Source organism: Meleagris gallopavo, chromosome 3 (genome assembly GCF_905368555.1).
Source record: "Meleagris gallopavo chromosome 3, MGAL_WU_HG_1.1, whole genome shotgun sequence".
Taxonomy (NCBI): Eukaryota; Metazoa; Chordata; class Aves; order Galliformes; family Phasianidae; genus Meleagris; species Meleagris gallopavo.
The window spans coordinates 90,007,528-90,031,755 of record NC_139406.1 but is presented as its reverse complement, the minus strand read 5'-3'; the positions used below and the strand labels follow the sequence as shown (position 1 = coordinate 90,031,755).

General features: G+C 37.3%; 1 protein-coding gene across 4 annotated transcripts in view; it reads left to right on the top strand.

Annotated features, from left to right (window-relative positions):
- Nucleotides 1–24,228, top strand: part of TRAPPC9 (trafficking protein particle complex subunit 9) — a 467,199-nt gene that overhangs the window by 130,015 nt on the left and 312,956 nt on the right. For all 4 annotated transcript variants that reach the window (XM_085221735.1, XM_085221734.1, XM_085221737.1 and 1 more), the window contains one exon: nt 21,091–21,233. In XM_085221735.1, the coding sequence (XP_085077861.1) occupies nt 21,091–21,233 (143 nt within the window). The remainder of the gene's footprint in view (nt 1–21,090; nt 21,234–24,228) is intronic.

The following is a 24,228-nucleotide window of genomic DNA, read 5'->3' as shown; positions in this document are numbered from 1 at the left end:
TACATGTACGACAGCAAGGGAAAATATGAATCACAGAATCCTTAGAGTTGGAAGGGACCTTTAAGGGCCATCTAGTCTAGCTCCACTGCAATGAACGGGGACATGCAGAACTAAATCAGGTTGATCAGAGTGCCATCCAGCCTGACCTGGAATGTCTCCAAACATCCACCAGCTCTCTGGGCAACCTGTGCCAGTGCCTCACTGGAAAAGACTTCTTCCTTACATCCGACCCAAATCTCCCCTCTTTTAGTTTGAAACCATTTCCCCTTCTGTCATCACAGACCCTGCTAAAGAGTCAGTAGTGTTCTTTCTTTTAGTTCCTCTTTAGATAATGAAAGGCCACTCTCAGGAAATCAGTCAGAAAGGCCTTATGAAAGTGTATATGTGCAGGAGGGAATGGAGTTCTTGAGCTCTCTTCTGTATTTCTAAGCTCAGTGACAATCACAAAACTGTTGTACAAAGTTGTCTGAATCTGTGTCTGATTTTGAATTGTACTTCTGTTACCAAATTGAGCATCTCAAACAAAATCATCTTATGTTCTTGTGAATTTCCTGATGGAATGGAAGAATTCCTTTCAGGAATTGAGCAAACCTTTTAAAATTCATTTTTTTTCTTTGTAATGCATAGGTACTTTCTGTGAGTCTCAGATGATTGAGTTGCATTTACTGCAAATAAAACATTAGAATATTTTTTTAAATGGGATGTAATAAAGATGTAAAATGCTTGTAATATAAGATATCATCTTGCAGAGCAGTCAGTTTCACCATCATGCTGCAAATGTTTAATATAACTTGTTGGAAGTCTTAAGAAGCAGCTAAAAATATACAGTCAAATTTTCTTTATAGTCTTTCTCTGTAAGTCATTATTTTGTAAGTCAATTCCGTTTGCTGGCAATAAAATGTCTTGTTATTTATTCATTTATTATTGAAATGTTTGGCAGGATAAGGTGTTACTTATGGAAAATATAGGTAAGTTGTCCAAGGAAAAAAGGTGAATTTTGCTTTTGATGGAGAGAAAGCTTCCTAGCAAAGGTAAAGCAACGTTAGTGTAGCCCTTGCTAGGGTGGCTTTGTGTGTGTAATATCAATTGCAAGAGCAAGAATGTAAATTTGAGATGCTACACTGCTATAGAGTTGATTCAAACTTAGCAGTTTCCTGATAGGAAAAATACCTATGAAATGAGAACATCACTTCCTACTTTGTCTCAAGCTTTTATAGTTTGTCATTTCACATTTGATGTCATCATTTCAGATTTTCTGTGAAATTATAGATATTATCATTTCAGATTTTCATTTCTTATTTATAATTTTGGAATTATACAGATCTGTTGCTTTTGAATTCTTTTGCCCAATAAGTTCTGAGCACTTGTGTTGCTTTTATTCACCCATCAGCACGCATTTTTTATGTAGTTTGCGGAAACTAAAGAGAGCAACTACACTTGGAAGATAGCTTTTGTGTCATGCAGTACTGTGAGTAAATAAATCCAGTCTAAAGTAAACCTCAGGTTTTGTGGGTTAATGAATGCAGTCGGCAGCATACGACAGCTAGCAGACATCTCATGTACTTTTAATCAACATCTTAAACAATTTTGTCTTAGCTGTCCATTGCATTTTATATCTTATGCAGAAATGCTTTGCTGACATTTAAAATTGTCTGCCAATCTATTGTTGTTTATCTCAGTGACCTTTTATTTCCTTATATTCTAGTCTGAGAACAAAGGTGTAGTGTAGTTTGTTTTAGTGACTCCTCGCCAATTCAAATTACTGTAGTGGTTAGTTGGGATATAATTATCCAAATGGAATTTGGCCAAAACATGAAAGTTAACGCTTTGCTGTTTGTGAGAACTACCAGGTTTTAGGAATGAGGGCCAGAGTTCCAGTTTTATATCTCGTCAGTGCTTTCAGCAATGTATTCTAACACTGCATTAAAATATAAAATTATAGAATATAAAATCAGTGCCTCATCCAAAAGGACGTGTGCTACCGTCTGAAAGATGAAAGGTTTCATTACTTTTAACTGTGTTATACCTTTTAAACTATATTCCGATTTTTCCACATCTCAAGTGCAGTTCTAAAATCTTTATTTTTGCCTCCTTTCTACTTTTATTTTCTGCTTCCCACAAATACTTGCTGCTAACAGTGTGTAAAGCTTCCTTTCCCAGCCAAAATATAGTAAGTGAATAGTTGCTTTAAATTTTGAAACTCAAAAGGGTGAGCAGTGTGGCACATTTATTATTGTTGACCACATATATTTAACCAGGAGTTGATGTTTTTGACAAGTTGCTTGCACTTAGACTGAGTCAGCAGTTCTCCATGGTGACACATGGGCCGGGACAGGAGAAAAATCATCCAAAAAGGACAGAAAATAGAGGACCCAATGGCAAGGCATTAGGAAAGGCAGCCTAAACCAATTCAGCAGCCTTTCAATATCTAAAGGGGGCTTTAAGAAAGGAGAGGACAGACTTTTTAGCAGGGTCCATTGTGATAGGACAAGGGGAGATTTTTTCAAACTAAAACAGGGAGCAGACTGGATATAAGGAAATTTTTTACAATAGGGTGGTGAGGCACTGGAAGAGGACGTCCAGAGTGGTGGTATATGCCCCCTCATTGGAGACATTCAAGGTGCTCTGAGCAGCCTGATTAGGCTGTAGATGTCACTGTTCATTGTGGGGGAGATGGCCTTCAATGATCCCTTCCAAATCAAGCAATTCTTCAATTCTCTGAAGGCATTGAAGGCTGGGTTGGATGGTATCTTGGGCAGCCTGAGGTAGTGATTGCCAGCCCTGCCCATCGCTGAGGGTTTGGAACTAAGTGATCTTTGTGATCCTCTCCAACCCAAATCATTCTGTGATTCTCTGGATGTATTTTATTGTTGAAGAAATACTTGAGAATGGTAAGAATTGTTTGCAGTTGTGACATTGAATTAACTTAATTCATAAATACAAACAAATTAAGGGAGATGGAAGTTGACATTAGTGTGCTGTTGACTCTCTGAATACAATTTTTTCAATGACCATTGTAAGAGAAAAGCACAGTAACTGCAAGTGAATCCCTACTGCGGGCCTGGGGCCCTTTGTGCCCTCCTCCTCGTTAGGTCTGAGGCCCTTCTGCTGCCCCTTCCTCACTCAAAGCCTCTCCTCAACCTGTGTCTGCTGTGCCCATGCTGAAATCTGTTTTCTACAAGGTGCTGCCAGCTTTGTGCTAGACTCAGCTGTTCCCTGCAGTGGTGCTTTTGGAGCTGACTGTGCCTGGTGTGGGGCAGCCCTGGCCTCTGTCCATGGAGGCTCTGCAGCTGCCAGCACCTGGGTATGGACACAAAGTACATCCAGACAACAGGAAAAGAAACGTAAATAAAACCCACAAACCTTCTGTCAAGAGATAACTTTTGCATCAGTATAACATTTTCCTTTCCCCCTTATTGTTTGCTGTTTTCTCATCAGATCTGTCTGGTACCATTCCTCAGAGTGTCAGATTGAACTGCTGAAAACATGGATCCTTTGTGGGTGAAAAACATCGGAGAGCTCCACTAAATATGAATGCAGTTGAAACATGAAAATGTTACTGTGCAAAGCGCTTACAACACTACCTATCAAGATCATTCAAATGCTGCTTTAACAGAACACAATTTTATTTTGTGTGGCTGTGAACTTAATAATTTGCTATTGAAATATTAGGGATGTTTAAAGGAAGGTTCTTTGCAGATCCTGTGTTGACGATTGAGATTTTTACATGAAAGAGGCTTTTTCTTTTAATTACGAGATTTGTGAATAACACAGGAGATCCTTTCTATTGTTTCTGGTGCTCTCCTCCACGTGGTGCTGTTTGTCTGCAGCAAAAGCAAGCTGGAGTTTTCGGAGTAGCTTTTCTGTATGTTAAAACAATTTTATTCCAACTTCTGAGCTTAACTGAAGCAGAAGAAAAGATTCTACATCTATAGATAAACCAGCGACCTGGAACTTTGCATACATCAATTGTCTGTCACATCCTTTATGCTTTGACTGATATAATAGGTCATAAAAGTGCAGGTATATTAGTGGATTCCATTAGTAACAAGTTAAAATATATTGAGTTAATGCTGTATTTGTGACCCTTCACACTGTTGCAGGCTTGCAGATGAATGCAGTACAGATGTTCCACAAGTGAGGAACAATCACTGTATTGTGATATAGTGAAGTCTTTTAGCCAGGGCTGCAAACACTTGAGCTTTGAAATTTACTACCATTCTGCACCTGATCATTCTCTGTAGTATAACTGTAAGCTGCAAAACATCACTGTACATATTTTGTTGCTATAATTTCAAATTTCTGTGTATTTTCTATGCATTACAGTGTTGAACATCTTAGTGAATGTGCAGTGTTTTGTTTTGTTCTTTTTTGATGGTACTATAGCACTGTGAATTAGGGAATATTTTAAGCAAATTGGATCAATGAATCAAATTTACTGCTGAGTAGAACAGAATTTCTTTGTCAGTAGCTGCAATGAATAACATAGAATTCCAAGCTTGTATTTTCTGTCCTAGGTAGGAAGAAACAGTATTGAATGAATGCTGTGGACTGGCCAGCATGATACTGGATAGCAAGATGTTAGGGGTAAATAGAGAGGCTCAGACTCCGTAGAGTTTTGGATACAGCAGTAAGAGAAAACTCCAACTATTCTCATGTAAACTGAAGCTGTGCTACACTGGGGCATAACACAGACTAAATTTGCAGACCCTTTGGTTTTATGGAGCAGCTGATTAGAAATGCAATGAGAGAAGTCAGTATTGACGTTTTATTGGGGACTTTGTCAGACCTGGTTCCCAGTGTTAAGCTGAAGTGCTGCCTTGTAGTAGTGATCTTGGTATGCTTTCATACATCAGCAACAGCTGATGAAATAGGGCATAGCATATATAATAATAATAAATAAATGAGAAAAGCTGTTGAAAAGCAGTGAAACAGCAGCTGAAAGTTAAATATTGACACGTAACTGCTCGAGAGCATCCTCTTCGAAGCACAGAAAAAAAAATGTTTCTGTTAGAAGAGTTACTTACTGCGAAGGACTTGAGAAGGGTTCGAGAGAAAATGGGCATGTCTAACCAGTAAGGCAAAGGAGTACATCAGAAGCAAGATGATGTCTTTCTAAAGTGCCCTAGACACATTTTTGTTAGGATCTTTTTCAGATCCTTTTTTCCTTTTTTTTTTTTTTTTTTAAAGAAAATAATGTGATAGAAATAGGCAAAGTTAATATTACTGCCAACAAGAGCACCTCTGAAGTGAAGGGTTGCAATGGTTGTCAACTGTAGTTGGTCACCGCCTGTTTTAAACCTTCTTTCTTGAGGAGAGTTAAGGACTGATAAATGGCAGGTGCTGATATCTGAGAGCTACAGATCTGAGACTCTGTGTACTGCTAAGCCTGTCCATTGGCCACTTGAGTAGCATCTGTAATACAAAATTAGTGGACATATGAATATATCTGGTATGCTGGGACAAGGCTTTTTATTTTTCTTTTGACTTCAGTGCGTCACAGTCCATATGCTTCATGTATTAGAGTTCTTTGAAGAAGGGAAGAAACACTTGAATGAGAGAGGGGAAAAGTTCTTCTGGATTCAGAGAAACACTGAATAAGATCAGAGGAGAGAGCGGTTTGGTGGGGGTTACTGAATACAAAAAAATCATCTTTGTTTCAAGGAATCTCATGCTACTTGTGACTGGGAGGGTAGGTTGGGAAACTCTTTGGGTGCTTGTTCTGTTCTGTAGACATCTTGTTTTAGTTACTGTGTGTATATGGCCACTCTTACTGGTGTAAAGTCATAACAACTTTCCTCTGCAGAGTGTACAATCGATAAAATTGTATCTTGGTTATGATATAAGATTCTTTGTGTTTAGATCAATTCAGCGAATCTCTGTAAATTTAGGTGAGCAGATTTCTGCTTAGGACAAGCACTGTGTGTGTGTTGTCTAATGGTCCTGTTCAACGGAAAGAAAAGTAAATAAGCATTAAAAATGTGCTGTCTCAAATATTTTTGAAGATGCCTCCCAAGAAATACTGAGTGACAGCCATGAGCTGGCTCTTCTGATGCAGAGCACCTGAAATAGAAATATTTGTTTTTTCGTGTTGTAGTAATTAATAGTTTTTTAAAATGCTTTAAGTTCTAACCTCTGATGCAAATCAAATTTTGTTTTTGTATTTTGTTTTTATGATCATGTATTGATTCTTGCATTAAACATTTCAAAAAAGCACTTTGAAATGAGGGGAAGCGTACAACATCACTCTGTAGTTTTGAGAGAACCATTGAAAGCATATAGCCACTTCTAAACCATTTAGTTTCAATGTGATCTCCATTACGTGGAAAATGAATGAAAAGCTAACTATTCTCTCCAATTATCAAGCTTAAGCTGTGTGTTGAACTGGCTTTTTTTTTTGTCTTTTGAACTAGCATATGAGAAGGCAAAATAATTAAATCTGTATGACATGGCAAACAGGGAGAGCAAGGCCTGAAGCATCTGAGTAATATTGATAGAGTGTGAGTAGCATGTGATAACTCACTATATATTTGCTGTGTAGAACAACATTCTTCATTGACGTCATTCATAAAGCTGTCATACCAACACCACAATAGAAAGATACTTGCCTCCACAAATTTATACAGTGTCTTGCAAGCTTGTTTGACAGGGCGCATGACAAGTCTATCAAAACTGGGAGGCTCCTGTGACAAAATGCAAGACAAGTGGCAATCCTGTAAACGGAGAAGATGGAATTCTTGTATGTCAAAAGCAACTCCAGTTTTATGTACATTTCTAAGATTCTTCTTATCATTTTTCCTTCTCATTTTTTTCATCCATGGGGTCTGAAATACTAAAATGAGAAACAGTAAAGCACTGCCTAGCTGTACAGGGCTTTTATAATCTTACCTTTCTTCTCTTATCCTTCCATCTTTTCCATCATCTCATTCTTAGATAGAATATGTGTTTGATTAGAAAGAAATGGAACTAGAAGAGAGCAGGATGAAGAAATAAAGAATCCTTTCATAACTTTTACCCAAAATATTGAGGCTTAGAGTCAGTGAAGCACGTGGCTCAATCTTTACCTTCAGGCTGCTGCATACTGACAAAATCTTTTAGGTCCAACCTGAAAGGTGTTCTAATGAAATTGGCTAAAAAGGAGCAGGGAAGCAAAAGTTGGTGATGGATGTGGAGTCCATAAAAAAAAAATCAAGCTAAAATTCTGTACTTTAATGCCTGAGGACATGGCTGGTTTATTTTTATTAATTGTGGATATATTTAGAATGGTGCTGACTTTTTTCCATCGTGTTTTCTTAGTGTAAAGTGTTGAGGTAGTAGCACATGCCAATTATAATACTTAAAAATGCATAGTCATTTGCTTATATTACAAAACCCAGCACAAATATATTCAGGTAAGAGTTGCTGTAAGTTGTGTTGCTTTAGAAGAGTATGGATGGTAGAAGAGGGTCAGAAAGTCCTTGCTTGCTGTGTTGACTCGTCCTAAACCTTCTGGAGATGGAAAGGTTTGTCCATCTGGGCAAGTGGGACAGAAGGCCTCAAAGAAAGAGTTTTTTTGCAAAAGGTGAGAAATGGGAAGGAGGACTGGATGAGAAGATGAGAATTCTGCCACCAGGAAGCCAAGACTTCAGCAGCCAGAGTGATTTCTGGGAATACCAAGGATCATATCATCAGGTCTCTTTGGTGATGGAGTAGATTGTATCTACACTTGTAAGTAACAAGTCTCCAAAAATTCAGATACTTGAAGTGAGGTGTCTGTGCTGTCAGTGCTTTTGAGAAGGAATGGGAGGTTTTATTTCAGACTGTCTTGAATCTGGTACTAAGGACTTTAAATGCCTGGTAGTGGATGGAATACATCTTTCTGTTTAGTGTCATGGGGTCATTGCTGTTGGAAGGTATCTCTGGAGATCATCTAGTCCAGCCCTCCTGGTGAAAACAGCATCAGCTAGAGTAGGTTGCTCAGGGCCAAGCCCGGTCAGATTTTTGAGTCTATTCAGGAATGGAGACCTTGCAGGCTTTCTGGGTAACCAATTAGAGCACTTGACTGTGTTCACAATAGTAAATCTCTTCCTTATGTTTAAATGGAATTTTTCTGTATTGTGTTTTGTGCGTGTGGCCTTTTGTCCTTTCATTGGATTCCTCTGAGAAGTAACTTGCTCCATCCTACTGGATATTTATAGGCATGAACAAGATCCCCCAAGCCTTCTCTTTTTCGGTCTGAACAGTCCCAGCTATCTCAGCATCTGCTTCATCCTCTCTGTATGATAGATGCTTAAACCTCTGAATTATCTTTATGACCCTGAGCAGGATTTGCTCCAGTATGTCCCTGTTTCTCTTGTGCTGGGGAGTCCAGCTCTGGTCACAGAACTCTGCTTCATCAAGTCACCTTCTCATTTCTAATGCAGCCCTTCATAATTCATTAGTGAAGCAGTCAAATTTGTTGTGGTACAGGACTACTTCAGAATGCAAGCAAATGGTTGGACTGGATGATCTTGTAGCTCTTTTCCAATCTTGGAGATTCTGTGATTCTGTAATTGCCTTGGTGAGAATAAGCATATTGACACAGAAGGATCTTCCTGATCCAAACAACAGTAATATTGAAAATGCATACGTAAAGGAGTGCACTGCAAAGTTCAGACAAAGTCATCAAGAGGAACCAATAGAAAATATGTGAGAAAATAATTTTAAACCTGGTTATTTTCTTTTTAAAATTTTGTACATATTGTGGTAACTGTGGCACATTTTATAGTACTATCTTAATTATTATGTATACCTTTAACTCACATTGTAGAGTAACTAGTTTGAACTTCTCATCTGCTTAGGAAAAGTTAATTTCCTTTTTTAAAATCCATTATAGCTTCATTTTTCTCTGATGAGGATTGAATGCAGATAGGTCACCTTAGGCAAACAACTACAGACCAGCCCTTCAGCTAGGAGGCTCTACCTCAGGAATAGTTGACACTTTTCCTGTATTAAAGCTGTTAGGCTTTTTATATTTAAACAGAGTTCTTATGTGTCTTTATTTCAATAGGAAAAACTTTCCCTCATGTTACCTGGTAAAAATAAATTACTAAACAGATTGTTTACCATTTGGTGTGATAAAATTAAGATGTTAGAGATGGACAAGAAGATCTTGATTATTTATTTAAAGCAGGGTGTGACACTTGTCATCTAGATTCTAGAATATGTAGTCCACTACTTATGCTTCATTTTGATTGACTTAAAAATCCAGTCTTGACGATTAATCTTCAAAAGAGAGAATAATACAAATTTATTGATAAACAGATTTTGACTTGAAATGTTACAGATCTTAACTGTCTTTGGTAAAAAACACTGCATAATAGGCAGTGGATATATAACATTGAACGCTCAAAATTTGTAGGCAATTAAGTGAAGCATCTCTAAATTGGAAGGTAACATAGTTCATATTTGCTTAAAAAATATCATCCAATTTAATAATTTTAATAATTTAGCCTAAAAAAAGGAATGGAGGCATAAGAGCAGTTCTGACTGGCTGTGGTTGCATCCCTACTCTGTGCTAGTGAGACCTCACCTGGAGTACAGCATCCACATGTGGAGTCCTCAGTACAGGAGAATCATGGAACCCTTATTCCAAGGAACATGCTTCTGTAAGGACAGGTAGCCAGGTAGAAGATGTCAGTGCATTTTCTAACTAGGAACTAGACAGGGCCTAAATAAAACCTTTCAATAGTAACTCATGGATAGAGTTCTTTGAAGAATCAGTGAATCACAGAATGGTTTGTGTTGGAAGGGACCTTTAAGATCATCTAGTTCCAACCCCCCTGCTACAGGCAGGGTTACCTCCCACTGGACCAGGTTGCTCAAAGCCCCATCCAGCCTGGCCTGTTCTCAAATCATGTTTCATTTTTCTTTTCTCTACAAAAAGTTGGTAAAATTACTTTTCCAGACCAGTCATCCATTTTAAATACACTGAGTGTGAAATCCATATGTGCATCAGTTGTAAAGGAAACAACTATTTTTTTTAATGTATGTTTATATGAAACAATATTTCCACATAAACTATTAAGAATTAGCTGTTGTTTTCCAGCTATCTGATTTTTGTTGTTTTCCCATGATGCTTTTATTTCAGTAGAATTTAGTGGATGGTCAAGTGGAATTCACAGAAGCAGGATGGTTTTGGCTTTGGATTTCATCAAGTATGACTAACAGTTGAAAAATTAATGATTATTTGACTGTTTTAAATGGCTGAAGTTATGAGTCACTGCTGGGGAGTTTCCTGCTGCATATTTATGAAGTTCTCTGAGCGAGCTGACTCAGTGTGTTGTGATTTTTTTGTTTTTGTTTTTTGTTTTTAATTTGAATAAGCATTTGTAATCCTTTTAAATGTGTGTGAACTTCTTAGATTAGAAATCAAGTTAGCATCCCTAATAGAATTGAAATAGCGATTTAAACATCAGGCACCAGTTGCTTAAATATACGCGCATTATAATCATGTATTTGTAGTCTATAGAATGTGTGTATAGAGAGATATTTATTGTGGATGTGTTTATTCAGGAAAACTTTTAAATTTAAGAGTTTCTTTAACTTAGTTGACCGCTGGGGATCCCCAGAGAGAGAAGTGCTCAGAAGACAAAGTTTTCTGCTGAAATTTTCTATATTTGTGAGTAAATGTTGGAAGGTGGGGAAATGTGTTTCTATGAGTCTTTCATAAAGGGAAAGAATCAGAATTGAACCTTTTCCTTTTCACACAGAAAGGAGATTTTCTGTTCTTTCTGGAGTGGAGTCTTCTGATTTATTGGTGTATAACAGCTTTAGATGGTTTTACAGCATAGGTTCTAGAATTAGATTTGTCATGGTTGCTTCAGGAAAAAAGTTCTGAGTTGGCTGAATAATTGTCTTGATAACAGTGAGCTACTGAACCTCCAAATGACTTTTGATAAATATCTTGTTGAACGGGGGAAAAATGAAAATCTATCACTTATATTGAAGCCTTTTTGTTTGTTTGTTTGTTTTTTTAAATGTTGTTCCATAGGATATTCTTCAATTTTTTAAAATATCAGTAGTGGTAGAGTGATGGTTCAAGCATCAACTGAATTATAAGATCATTCTCAGAAACCAATAGTAAACAAATAACTGCAGACCAGTCTGACATACAGCATTCAAATTGTCAGTGACTCCTGTATTTTTGAGAGAGCATTTATGATGCCTTTGATCTGCTTTAAGACTTGTGCCTTTGTGGAACCCGTGTGCTTTTGTTGTTGTAACATAATTTGAAGTTTATGCTCAGCCTACAGGAGTGCAGGTGAGACTTGCAGCAGGAAATGATGCTGGAACTTTTCTGCCCAGACCAATTTTACCTGTCTGAATTACTGCAAAATGGGATCAATGAAGAGAGGAAATGAATTTTAGTGCCATCTCTACTTCTGATTCATATGTGCAATTATCTTCTAGTGTTTACCGAAGAGCTAAATCCCAATTCCCCATATTGAGAAAAAATATGCGAGGAGATCACATACACTGTGTTCGTTAAGAGGACTGTATGTTTTAATATTGTGAGTGAATGCTTGGTTGCTTTGCATATTAGTTTTACGATAAAGTGCCCAGTGAAAGAAACATTTGTATTAGAATGGAATTTGTGGCTGTTCTACAAGTCTGGGACCTGATTTCTAGCTAAACTGTGGCACATTTGATTTCTGATGCCTTAATGCCTGGCAACAAATCTCATTATCTTTTCATTTTGTTAGTTTTTACCACCATACTAGAGTAGGAATTTGCAATACTCATTCCTGATAAAACTCATTAAATCAGTGGTAAATTTAGCTCAGTAAGTTTACTGATTGTGAAAATGATTTTGCTACTAGAGCCTCTTTTTCCAACTCAAATAGCAGCTGAAAAATCTGAAGTACCAGTCTTCCATATTTTTATGATAATGAGCTATGCTGAATAAACAGATTTGTTGATTAAGTTGTTCAAGGATTCCAGTTTTAAAACCACTTTTTTTACTTGCTCCTACTTTTGAAGAATCATTTAATTCAGTTCATCCTTCCTAATAGGAACAGGAATTCCTGAAAAAGATGAGGATTGTTTAGCGCAAACATACAGAAGAATTCTTGTAAAGATGTTCCAGTGTCTCACTATCCTCAGTAAAGAATTTCTTCCTATATCAAGTTATAAAAAATTCCCCCCCAGCTTTCCTGTAGGCCTGCTACTGGTACTGGAAGGCCATTGTAAGGTCTCCTTGAGCCTTCTCTTCTTCAGACCCAGCTCTTTCAGCCTGTCCTTGTACGGGAGATGTTCCAGTCCTCTGATCATGTTCATGGCTCTCCTCTGGACCTGTTGCAACAGCTCCATGTCTTTCCTGTGTTGGGGGCCCCAGAACTGGATGCAGTTCTGGGGCAGAATCACCTCCTTTCACCTGCTGGTCACATTTGATGCAACCCAGCATACAGTAGGCCTTTTGGCTGCAAGCACACATTACTGGCTCAGGTCTTTCATCAGCCAACACCCCATATCCTTCTCCTCAGGGCTGCTCTCAAGCCATTTTCCACCCAACCTGTATCTGTGCTTGAGACTGCCCCGACCCAGGTGCAGGACTTTGCACTTGGCCTTGTTGAACTTCATGAAGTTGGCATGAGCCCACCTCTCAAGCTTGTCCAGATCCCTCTGAATGGCGTCCCTTCCCTCTAGCGTGTCAGCTGCACTGCCTAGCTTGGTGTTGTCTGCAGACTGCTGAGGGTGCGCTCAATCCCACTATCCATGTTGCCTGCAAAGATGTTAACTAACACTGGTCGCATCCAGTGAATGGTCCATCCATCAAATCAATTTTTCTTCAATTTGGCCATCAGGATGTCATGCAAAACAATGTCAAAAGCTTTGCTTAAGTCCATGAGGTCAGTTGCTCTTCCTTTATCCACTGATGCTGTAACTCCATCATAAAGGGCCAAGTGTGTGAGGCATGACTTGCCATTGTTAAAGTCATGTTGGTTGCCACCAGTCAGTTCATCTTTATTTTCCATGTGTCTTGATATGTTATCATTAGTATGGATAGTATGACAAAAATGTAGAAACAGATTCAATTATATTAAGGTATGCATTTTGGAATATTGTTAAAACAATTTTTTATGAAAGCTTATGAAAGGCAGTCTTTGTTAGCAGATCTGTCAGAATTTTGAAGCATGGGCTGAGCCCATGAACAAAGGGAAAACTGTTGATACTGGTAAGGTTGATTCCCAAAATCTAATAAAAAGGTTCTCTGAGAGAAACAAATATTCTGTGAGATAAAAGTAAAGGTGCCCTCACAAGTCAAGAGCTTGTTAAGGGTAGGATAAACAGTCTGTTTACCCACTAAAAGGTGATTTCCAGCATGTTTCTAGGGATCATTATTTTCCTTTTGTCATTCAGTGTGGTCATAAAGAATATCTGGGTGTTAGGGTGTTCAGGAGTGCATCACAGATGATGATGTCTGGGGTAGCATGTATGAAGACCAGTTTGTAAAGTTGATATAATTATTCTGTGATTGAGATGGATCGTTAAAATTTGAAGGAAATATCTGTATCATGTGGACATTATAAAGGAATTCATGTGGAGAAAATGCAAGCCTTAATTCCAAATACACAGTGATGGGCTCTGAATCAGCCATTACCATTCAGGACAGAGATCTTGGAAGTATGAGATTGTCTGTGAAATTGTGAGCTTAATTTGTAAAAGTGATGGAAAAAAGCAAATAGAAACTAAGGAGTAACCTAAAGGAATGGAGAGCAGAATAAAAGATGTATTTTGAATTTACACCACTCCTTATGCGGTCTAATTCTTTTTTCTGGTCAAGGGCGTGGTAAAAATAGAAGGATCAGAGAAGAGATGGATTAGTGTTGAGGAGGCGTGGAAGAATAGAAGTGTTCAGCTTGAAAAAATGTAAACTGAGTAACTACCTGGTGTTACCCAGAGGCCTGAGGTTGATGCAGCCTCTTCAGGCTTGCTGTTGTATTGGCTCCTTGCTGGAGCAGGAAACCCACACCCACGCTTGCAAACTCTCACAGTTCGTACAGCCTTCTACAATTCTCATTTGCTTAGCCCAAAATTCACACTAAAAGTTAGTACTTAATTTCTGGGTCTGCATTAACAAAATGTGGATGGCAATTAAAAATGCAGTGTCGCTCTCTCTTAGTAAAGTGAAAGAGAACCTGTTGTGGGTGAGTAGCAACTTTGCTCAAATGTGTCATTCTTAACTAGGGAGCCAGTTGTGCAGGCCCTGTTTTTGTTCTTTTGCTGATGCTCATTCTGGGGCTCTGCCTGTTTTTAAGCTATCTTGGATATCATTTATATTTTTATGATACATCGGGTATTTCTGTTGGATACATGTTCTTTGCTGTCTTTGTTGTACTCTTGAGTTGATTATATCCACCTTTCACGGGTGTGTTCTTTCAGTGGAGTACTGCTTACTTTTGGGGACCCTGCTGCAGGATGTAATGACCAGGCTTCAATAAAGAAATGCTTTTGGTGATGTACTGTAGATTCTTTACAGAAACTGACGTTACACAAACATTCCTGTAAGAATCAGGCTGAGTTGTTGGTCTTCACATAGAAAATATTTCCCTTTCAAAGGGTGTATGTGCGGAGAAGTTGTTCATCATCATTCATCCTCACATGTACACTCCTCTGTACCTTTCTACCTCAGAATCAGGGCAGGATTTGATGTCAGAGTGGTCACTGCAGAACGTGTGTGATGACTCACCTCTCCGTTCCATTAAGGCCTTCATGAATAGCAAGCAGGTGTTCTTGGTTTCTTAGCATATGCTTTTCTGAGAGCTTCTGTAGTTTAGCATCAGTGGACTCATAGTTCCACATGAAAGTTACTCCAATTTAAATTATTTCCAGTTTCTTATCTGTATCATAACCAAGGAGGTGCTGTGATAGCTGTGGCCACTCTTGCTTGCATATGGGTTGACGGAGGTAAAACCTTTGAGGCAATTAGAAACATACATCAGTCAATTTAGTGTTTGGCTGAAATATTACCGCCCTGGAGGATTGATGCAGTTTGCCTATAATCAGAAAGAACAGATTTATCTGATTAATATTACAAGAAAAAGTATATATTTCCTGAATGTTCCCAGAGGGGAACTAAACTCTAGAAATAATGCTAGAAACTCTTATCTTTCTTTTTCTGATCTTTTGAAGTAAAAACTGGTGTTATAGCTAAAAAATGCACACAAAATACCTTGTGAATGTATAGCAGGAACAACAGATTAGAAAGTGCACGGTGAAATGTGAGATGAATGCTCATCAATAAAAGATGATTAAATATCGTATTTGATTTGTCATTCTGCATATCTGCTTCTTAGAATGACCTTTGATTCACCCTGCTAGTTGATGCAGAATGACTGTAGTATGCCTGCCTTGAAACTTAACATTATTCTGTTCACATCTCCATTCTCATTATAAACATGGCTATTTTTAGCTAGCACAGATTCAGAATATGCCTTGTAAGCTTAATGGGGGATTTATTGAGCTCCTGTGTGTATTCACTAGAGATTCCTTGCTGAAGCTTACTGGCTTAGGATTGGGGAGGGGAAGAATGTACTATTTTAATTCCCAGCATATGCCTGCAGGAGCTATATTTAGCTTCAGCTGCTTGCCATTGTGCTATTTCTACAAAGGGATGCAGCAGTTTCATTGTTCAGGGGCTTAACTAGACATAAATGTAGATGGATGAGCTCGATGAACATCGCTGTACTGCAGAAATTGCTGCTGAAAGTCAATGTGTATGCAGTAGGTGTACTTTAGTAAAACTATGCTACAGCATGAACATAAGTTAGTTGTATAAATTTGCCTGATTAACACATGCAAAATAAAATTATACTTATTTTGCTTCAGACTTACGTAGTAGTGTAACATTAATAGCAATTTGGGCTTAGTTTGCATTTATACATGCAAAGATCTGATTTACTTCAGTGGCATAATTTATTTCATTGCTTATCAGTTATTAAGAATTTTATCTTAACTTTTCTGATTGCCCTGCATATGTGTAATGGAATGCATGGAAAAAAATGAATATGGAGAATGCTTCCTGCTGTTCTGTCCTACAGGATGATTACATATGCGGTACAAGATGATTACATATCAATTATCCTCTTTGATGCTTTAAAGAGCATCATGTGTTGGGAGAGCCACCTTTTCATTTTTGGGGAACATTAGGAATTCTAACTTGACCATTTAAATATTCCAGTAGATTCAGACTTGCCTTCATGGTTTACATTCAGAAAAATAAGAAGTAGTTCCTATCCTTTCATGACTCTGATTTCTCCAAAAAGGTGAAGAATTTTTGCTTTTAGCTAAAAAAAAAAAAAAAAAAAAAAAAAAGATTTTCTATTATCTAGAAAAAACTGAAAAACATCGAGAAAGAAAGACAGAATCTCTATTTTCTGTATAAAAAAAATCAGCCATGTTAGCTGTAAGCTTAAGACAAATATTCTCCAGTAAGAAAGCAAACAACAGACAGAATTATTTCTTCAGAGCTCCATGACATCACTGTACAATCATTGCACTGGTTATTTTAATTTGGCCATTCAATCTGTGATAGAATGTAGTTTTTATATATTATTCCACAGGTAGAAAAATTTTGTGTGTTTGCTAATATATTCCACTAATGATTTTCAGTTTGTGTCCTTGACCTTTCAGATAGCCTCAGAATTGCACATGATGCTGGCCTTGTTTCCTAATGGCATCAAGAATGACTAAATTATTTTTGGTTTTGGAATAGTACTCAGCGAGAAATAAAGGTTTTGAGGAAAAGACTTAGTGCTCTCAACACACTCCACTTCTCCTAGATTTCCTTTCAATGCAGGTATTTCAAGAAGAGGGAGATCTGAGTGGTTAAGGGAATAGTGTGTATTTCTGCATGGAAAAATCATGCAAGGTCACCTGTTATTTCTCCCAACACCACTGTTAAGCCTGACTTTTATATCTTCTTTACCCTTTGTCAGCTTACCATGTGAAACACTGGACCAAGAACACATTCTAACGAACAGATACATGGAATGACAGTTCAAATACAATATTCAACCATCTTTTATTGAAGACAAATATTTGTCTTTTCTTAGAATGTTGCAAATTAAAATTCAAAGTGCTAATTTAAATTAATTTCACTAACCAAATCAATACATAGACAGAAGTATATACTTCCTGGATGTGATCTTCCAGGACTGAATTTTTTCTCAGACCAGGTCTAACCTTGGACACAACTCTTCATGCCTGGAGTTGGGGACATGGAATGCCTCTGATCACACTGGCCAGGTCTTTGCTTGTTTATTTACCAGCTTATTTATTGCAGGTTTATCTGCTTCTATTGAAAAGATCATCATTAATTGGAGAAACCTGCTTTCTCTTTGCTACTGCCAGGAAATGTAATTACACACAAAAAATTCTTAATCAGCTGAAATTTTTGTTTTCAGGAATCAGTAGTCTGCCTAAGAAAAAATAAGCAGCAACTAGCAAAAAGAAAACAAAAGGCATCCAAAAAGCTGAGAAAAGGGGGTAGATGTGAGAAAGAGTGGCAAAGCATTCATGCATGCATACTCTCCTTCTGGAGCAGGTCCTACTAATGCATATGTTAATTTGGATGAGAAGCAGAAGATCAGGGCATGATGGGAGTTGGGATGAAAACATGTTTACCGTCGGGCATGAATTTTGATTTAAAAAAGAAGAAGGTATATTTGAAGATTACACACCTAGTTACTTTTCAAATGTCAAGCCCTAATCCCATGAGAAATTATGCTTGTTACTAAGAGTTGTTTTCTATAATCAGTTCAGGAACTAAAATGGAAAGAACATTACATTCTGAATTTAAATATTTTTAGTCTCCTCATGCTGCCTTTTAAAAGTCTTAATGGGGAACCTATGATGTTACATTCTGATATTTCTTCATGATTATTGCAGGCAGTATCTGCAGAGTCTCAGGAGCAAACTGTCTGTAGCTAAGTACTGCCATTTCATCTTCTATTAAATGCTAAGATCTGCATCGTGTCATTTTTGGTATTCCAAGGGAATTTAGGAAATGCAGTGTATGTGAGCCTTTGTTTGAAAGTATGACTTTATAATGTAATTATGTAAAACACTGAAACAGGACTTGAAAGTATACTATATAAGTTTGTGGATGACACTACACTGGGAGGAGTTGTTGACTCATTCCAGAGTAGAGAGGCCACAAAGAAAGGTCTTGACAAACTGGAGTGCTGGGCAGTCACCAACTGCGTGAAGCTTCACAAGAACAAGCATATGGACCTGTACCTGGGATGGGACAAGCCTGGCTGTATGTACAGACCAGGGGATGAGAGGCTGGAGGCTTTTTCCAGTGGAAAGGCATCTGGGGATTCTGCTTGATGGCAACTGAATCTTAGTCATTTGTGTGCCCTGCCACAGTCTGCAGTCTGTAGGTTCTGCAAGACATCTGGACTAAGCATAGAAGGATATTTAAGTCTGGGATTGTAGCATTTGGCTTGTTCTTCTCTGGAGAGGCTGTGGGAGAGAACAGTAAATTGTTTTAAATTGAATCTATGTAAGCTTATGAAGGTGTAGGATTTTTGTTCTGTCATGGTGATAGAAAATCAATCTTAGATATTGGATGTGGAGTCCTTCCCAAGGTGTGTGTGTGTGCGTAGAAAGTTTTAAAGGAGATTTGAATTTTTTTTTTCCCACGTCTTGTTCATATTATATGAATTCTAAGCAATAAAACTTTCTCTGATCACCTTAAGACACTGGAAAAAATGTTTTCCTCAATCATGCCTTTCCTCTGCACATACATATACACTCTCAATATATAGTCTGTCTGGTGCTATACCTTTGTGTCTATATATATTCATAGGAGCCCTCCTCCATTATCACAGCCAGTGAGACTGCAAGGTTCAGTGCTCTGAAGTTCTTGTATTCAAAATCTGTTGGCCACCAATTAGGTTTTTATATTTGGAGTGGGACGAAGACCGTTAAGTCTTTTGCTGTTCTCTCATATGGGATGTGAGGCATAGTTAGGGCCATCAGTCAGTGTATTTGACATTTTTTTCTCTCCAGGAGAGATCAAGATTATGTGATGCCTTTGCGTGCTCTTGCTTATCAATGGTGGTATATTGTAGCCTTTTTTTGAGTATTTTCATTTAGTGTTGGATGTTAGGAAGGATTTTGCATGGGCAGTGACAGTGCTCCATGACCTTTCAAACATTTACTGTATATTTACTTGTAGTTCTTTGGGACTGGGCTTAATTGAGCAGTCTGTGCCATGATTGTATGTAGGACGAATCATGGAACAACACCTCAGTAGCTTTACAGTGCAAGGAGCTTTGAATATTACAGCACTAGTGTGGAGCTTACATACTTGGAGATTTCACAGAAAATCCAATGAGAATTGAAGTGCATTCTTCAGCACATCCCTGTACAACAAATACCTGTACTTGCAGAGTCTAGCTCTAAGTTTTATTAAGTAATCCAGATGGTTAATTAGAATGAAGCGTGTTCTGAATGGGTTTGTGCATTTTTACTTTTGTTTTTAATATCAATTAGCTCTCCTGACATAAATTAAACTTGAGTTAATTAACTACAAATTAGAAATTGACATAAACAGAGTAGACAGCTTTGTCTAAAGTAACCAGTGGATAGTTTTGTTTGTATTCTAAGGTGACTCTTATGAATCTTAATGAAAGCAAATTAAAAAATGGACTTCCCATTGCTGAAAAGCAATCTGGAAATGTGCAATATGTTTAAGTATGCACTTGCCACTAATCTATTGGTTTAGTATCTTTGACATTCTTTAAATCACTGGATTGCAGTTATTTTAAGGAACGGATTTTTAGTGTTTTTGTTCTTTCAACAACATTTAGAGACAAAATGGTATACATTTTTTCCAAGCCATTAAATTCCTAAATTGTTCCTTAGAGCTTATGAAAAAACAATATATATATATTTGAGAATAAGGTGTTGCCTTGGAGACTGTGGATTTTCTTTCCTTTTTTCTTTTTCTTTTTTTCTTTTTTTTTTTCTACGTTTGTTTTTTGAGGGGAAGTGTTTTAATTCTTTATAGAATAAACTAAAAGCTACTGAGTGAGTAAAAAGACAGCATTTCTAAATGCTTTTTAGAAACTGTTGTAATTGTAGGCATAGACTTAAGCTTAACCTGGTAATTAGTGTCCCTGCCAGAGTAGTGTCTGTATCCTTGCTCTGAGATTGGCAATAGCAGATGCCTGGGGACTATAATAAGAACAGGGAGAGAATCCAGTGAGACTTTCCAAATTTTTGCCATGCTTCATGCAAATTATACTTCAGGAGTGTAATAGAAGAAGAGGTGGCATATTGTTACTCTGGGTGAACCAAAGGTTTGTTCTGAGCTTGAGCTTTGAAGATGACGTGGAGACTTATGCTGAGAAGCTTCACTCTGTCTTTTTACTTAATAAACAGCCTAAGTCCAAAAGTGCCAACAAAGAAATAAAGTCTCAGAACTAATGGGAGTAATGAGTCTGTAAGACTAATGATAATGATCATTATTTTTAATATTTGCTAACCAGTCACATTCTGTGAAGTGAATATCAAGATAAAACAAAGTTAATATACTGTATTTGGTCAATATTGTTGTTGTTGTCTGCTAGTTAAAGAAGTTGAGTATATGCTTACGATATAGAGACCAGATATTTCTACTTTTCTGTTGTTGTTCAGTGTCAGTCTACAGTCAAAAATTATCTTTCTCATTTAATTACAAAGGTAATGTAGTGATGAATATTTTTAAAAGAGTGGAAGAGCTTATCATTTAATAATCTATAAACTCTTCTAAGCAAAAATAAGCTCTTCATTTTCTCTATGTTAAATGTTGAATGAGGAATTATGGCCATCTGACTTTGTTCTCTACTTGTAAGTTTTTTTTAAAGGATTAAGGAAGAAAAGCAACTTAGGAATGCAGTCATTTGATTCCCTTTTTTGCTAAAGGTAACAGAATAGGTGTGTTAGGAAGGCAAATTTAAATTCTTGATGGCATAAAAACGTTGTTGCTATTACTTCTATGATTTTAATTGTACTTGTGAAATACACAGTAATGACACATGCTAATTACTACTAAGTAATTTATTTCTGTTTCTCCAGACACTGGAAGCCATCCTGAATTTTAAATACTCTGGTGGACCAGGACACATTGAAGGATATTACCGGAACCTTTCACTGGGTCTTCACGTAGAAGTAGAGCCTTCTGTTTTCTTTACACGTGTCAGCACCCTTCCAGCAACCAGGTAAACCTTATTTTGATTCCTTTACTTGTGACTCATTGTTAATATTGACTATAAACTAAAAAGCATGCTCAAAACTTTCAGAAGTCACCAGCAAAGAATTCTGTGAACTAGTTTTCAAAATACCTCCACTTTAGGAATTAAACCGTATTTAATTGCAGACTATGATTAAAGCAATCCATGTTTGCTGGAAAATTTCTGAGTTTCAAATGTTATTTTGGTAAGGTTTATTATTAGTTTATTCTACTAATCGTAGAATCATAGAATGGCCTGGGTTGAAAAGGACCACAGTGATCATCCAGTTTCAACCCCCCCGCTACGTGCAGGGTCGCCAACCACCAGGCTGCCAAGAGCCACATCCAGCCTGGCCTTGAATGCCTCCAGGGATGGGGCATCCACAACCTCCTTGGGCAACCTGTTCCAGTGCCTCACCACCCTCTGTGTGAAAAACTTCCTCCTAATATCTAACCTAAACCTCCCCTGTCTCAGTTTAAAACCATTTCCCCTTGTCCTATTACTGTCCACCCTCATAAACAGCCGTTCCCCTGAGTGTGTCCTGTTCTTTCTGTATCTCTTCACTGTTGTGATATATTCTGCATTACATTGTTTTGTGTTTACCTAGCATAGTCTTACCAAAAATGTATGCATTGATGATTGTCTTGAATATAAGGAATAAATTGTAAACATTCTCTCCTTCAGTGCTGTCATGAGAGTGACAGAATGGTTTCCCTTGTGCCAGTGAGTTTTAAAAATCAGAGCAGCACCTGATGGTTATCAAATGCCATAATTATTAAAATTTGACTTATCAACAGCTGAGTGCAATCAGTTATAATAGGTAATTGTTTTGCTGTAAATTGTCTTTATTTGCTACTAAATGTACAGTTCATATTCTGTATATTTTTACTAGCTACTGCTTTTTATACTGCTTAAGGAAAGCGGTTTTTACAAAAATGTATTCTGTAATGTAATGATTTTACTGATTCTTAATCAGTTAATTACATGTTCATTCATTAAATACTCTAACATGTTTAAATGTTTGGGATGCTTTAAATTTCTGGAAGTTCCAGAGGTGGCCATTGAACATCTCTCACCAAAAAGTGAGTAACCATGCTTGGCTTTGTTGGAAAGAGAGACTGAAGGTGACCTTGCTTTCAGTGCATAATTACTTCTGAGGTACAAATACAAAGAAGTAGGAAATGTTTTTTATACAGTTGTTACAAAGTGGATAGAAATGGAATGAAGCAATGGGCAGTGGTCATGGCACCCCATGGCAGTGGTCATGGCCCTAAGCTGCTGGAGTTCAAGGAGTGTTTGGGCAGCGCTCAGAGATGTGTCTTGGATTTGGGGTGATCCTGTGTGTAGCCAGGAGTTGGCCTACATGATCCCTGTTCAACCCTTCCAACCTAGGATATTCTGTAGTTCTACTTATTTTGGAAATCCTCTTCTTTTACTCGAAAGTAGTAGGATTATTGAGAAGTGTGCCAGCATGCATTGTGGGAGCAAGCTTTTCTTTTTAAGTTTGAAATTATTTTAGTGCATTTGTATGACACTGCTTAGAGAGTTGAAAGTGAACTTAATTGATCGAGAGATTTCATATTGGTCTTTTTTTCAGCGACAAATGTCATAAAGAAAACCCACAAGTAGAGTGGAAAGGCCTACTAGTCTGTATGATGTTGGTGCCATACTTCATTTTTCAAAGGGAAGAAATGAGTCACCACTATCGTACTATTGCAGAAATCACCAAGGATGGATGAACCCCACCACAGCTTGCAAAGCACAAAATGTTTCTTTTGATCCTGTGAACAAAAGCAATGAAACCTTAAGAAAAGTAACTGAGCTGAGTTTTCTGCAGCTTGTATTGTATGCATTTACTTCATTCTTTGCCTATTCCTCACACAGATCAGTGTTTAGGTCAATGGAAAGTGGCTTGCTGATTGGAGGGGAGGTTAAAGATATTACTGATTTTAATCTGAAATCCTAAGTGTTAAACTGCTTTGGGGACAAACCTTAAAATTTCTTTTGGAAATGTTGTGTTGCAGGACTTGTCAAATGGCTATGCAAATCTGTTATATTACATGGGTGTATATTGCTCAGTCATGAAGCATTTTAAGTGCTTATTACCTTGTACTCTTTGTTCCAAAGTTTTAGTTTAATGAGTAGTAACACTTTTCGTTTACTCTTGTGCTTCCCAGTGGTAATCCTCCATCAAAAATCATGTGTATAATTCAATGTTGTTTTAAAAAGAGTAAAACTAACGTCATCATCCAAATTACTGAGGATAAATATTTGTCATTAAATGAAAGAACGTTTGTGTTTTGATTGTTGATCATCTCTGCCAGTATCTGAGGCCCAGTGAAAACAAAATTTTGTACTTTTGCTTGCTCTTTTAAGAACTTGACTCAGATTTCCCATTGAGTTGCAGCTGAGATTTTAATGCTTAAATTCTATTCTAGGCACTGAACTTCTTTTTGTTTAGTCATTATGTGAGGCTTTGTTTTGTAACTTACCTTCTCAGCTGTCATTTCAGAATGAAAGTTAACACTGTTTTCATTTTCTGGATTTAAAAAAAAACAAAACCAAAAACATTTTACCTCAATAAAAGTAAGAAACAGTAGCTTAATAGCTGCTGGGCTTAAAATCAGAGTGAAATATAAAACTCTAAACATTGATTCTTCCCTTAGGTCTTTACTGGAAAATAAAACAAAAACAAACAAAACCTGGGAAATTGTTAATGAAATCACTGTTCCCCCCCCCAGTGTAACATAAAGATTATGGTTTATGTAAAAGCCTTCCAGACGCAGGTGGTATTTCTTCTATTTGAGCAGGCATATGTGAGAGATAACAGTGAAATTGCTGGTTGTTCTTTTTTTGTTTTGTTTTTTCTTTTTTTCTGTGAGAGTGGGGGTTGATTTTGCTTTGTTTTTGTTTGTCTAAGTATCTAGCCATAATTATGCCTTCCACTCATGCACAGTCTTGTGCTTTATAGATAGAAGTTTCA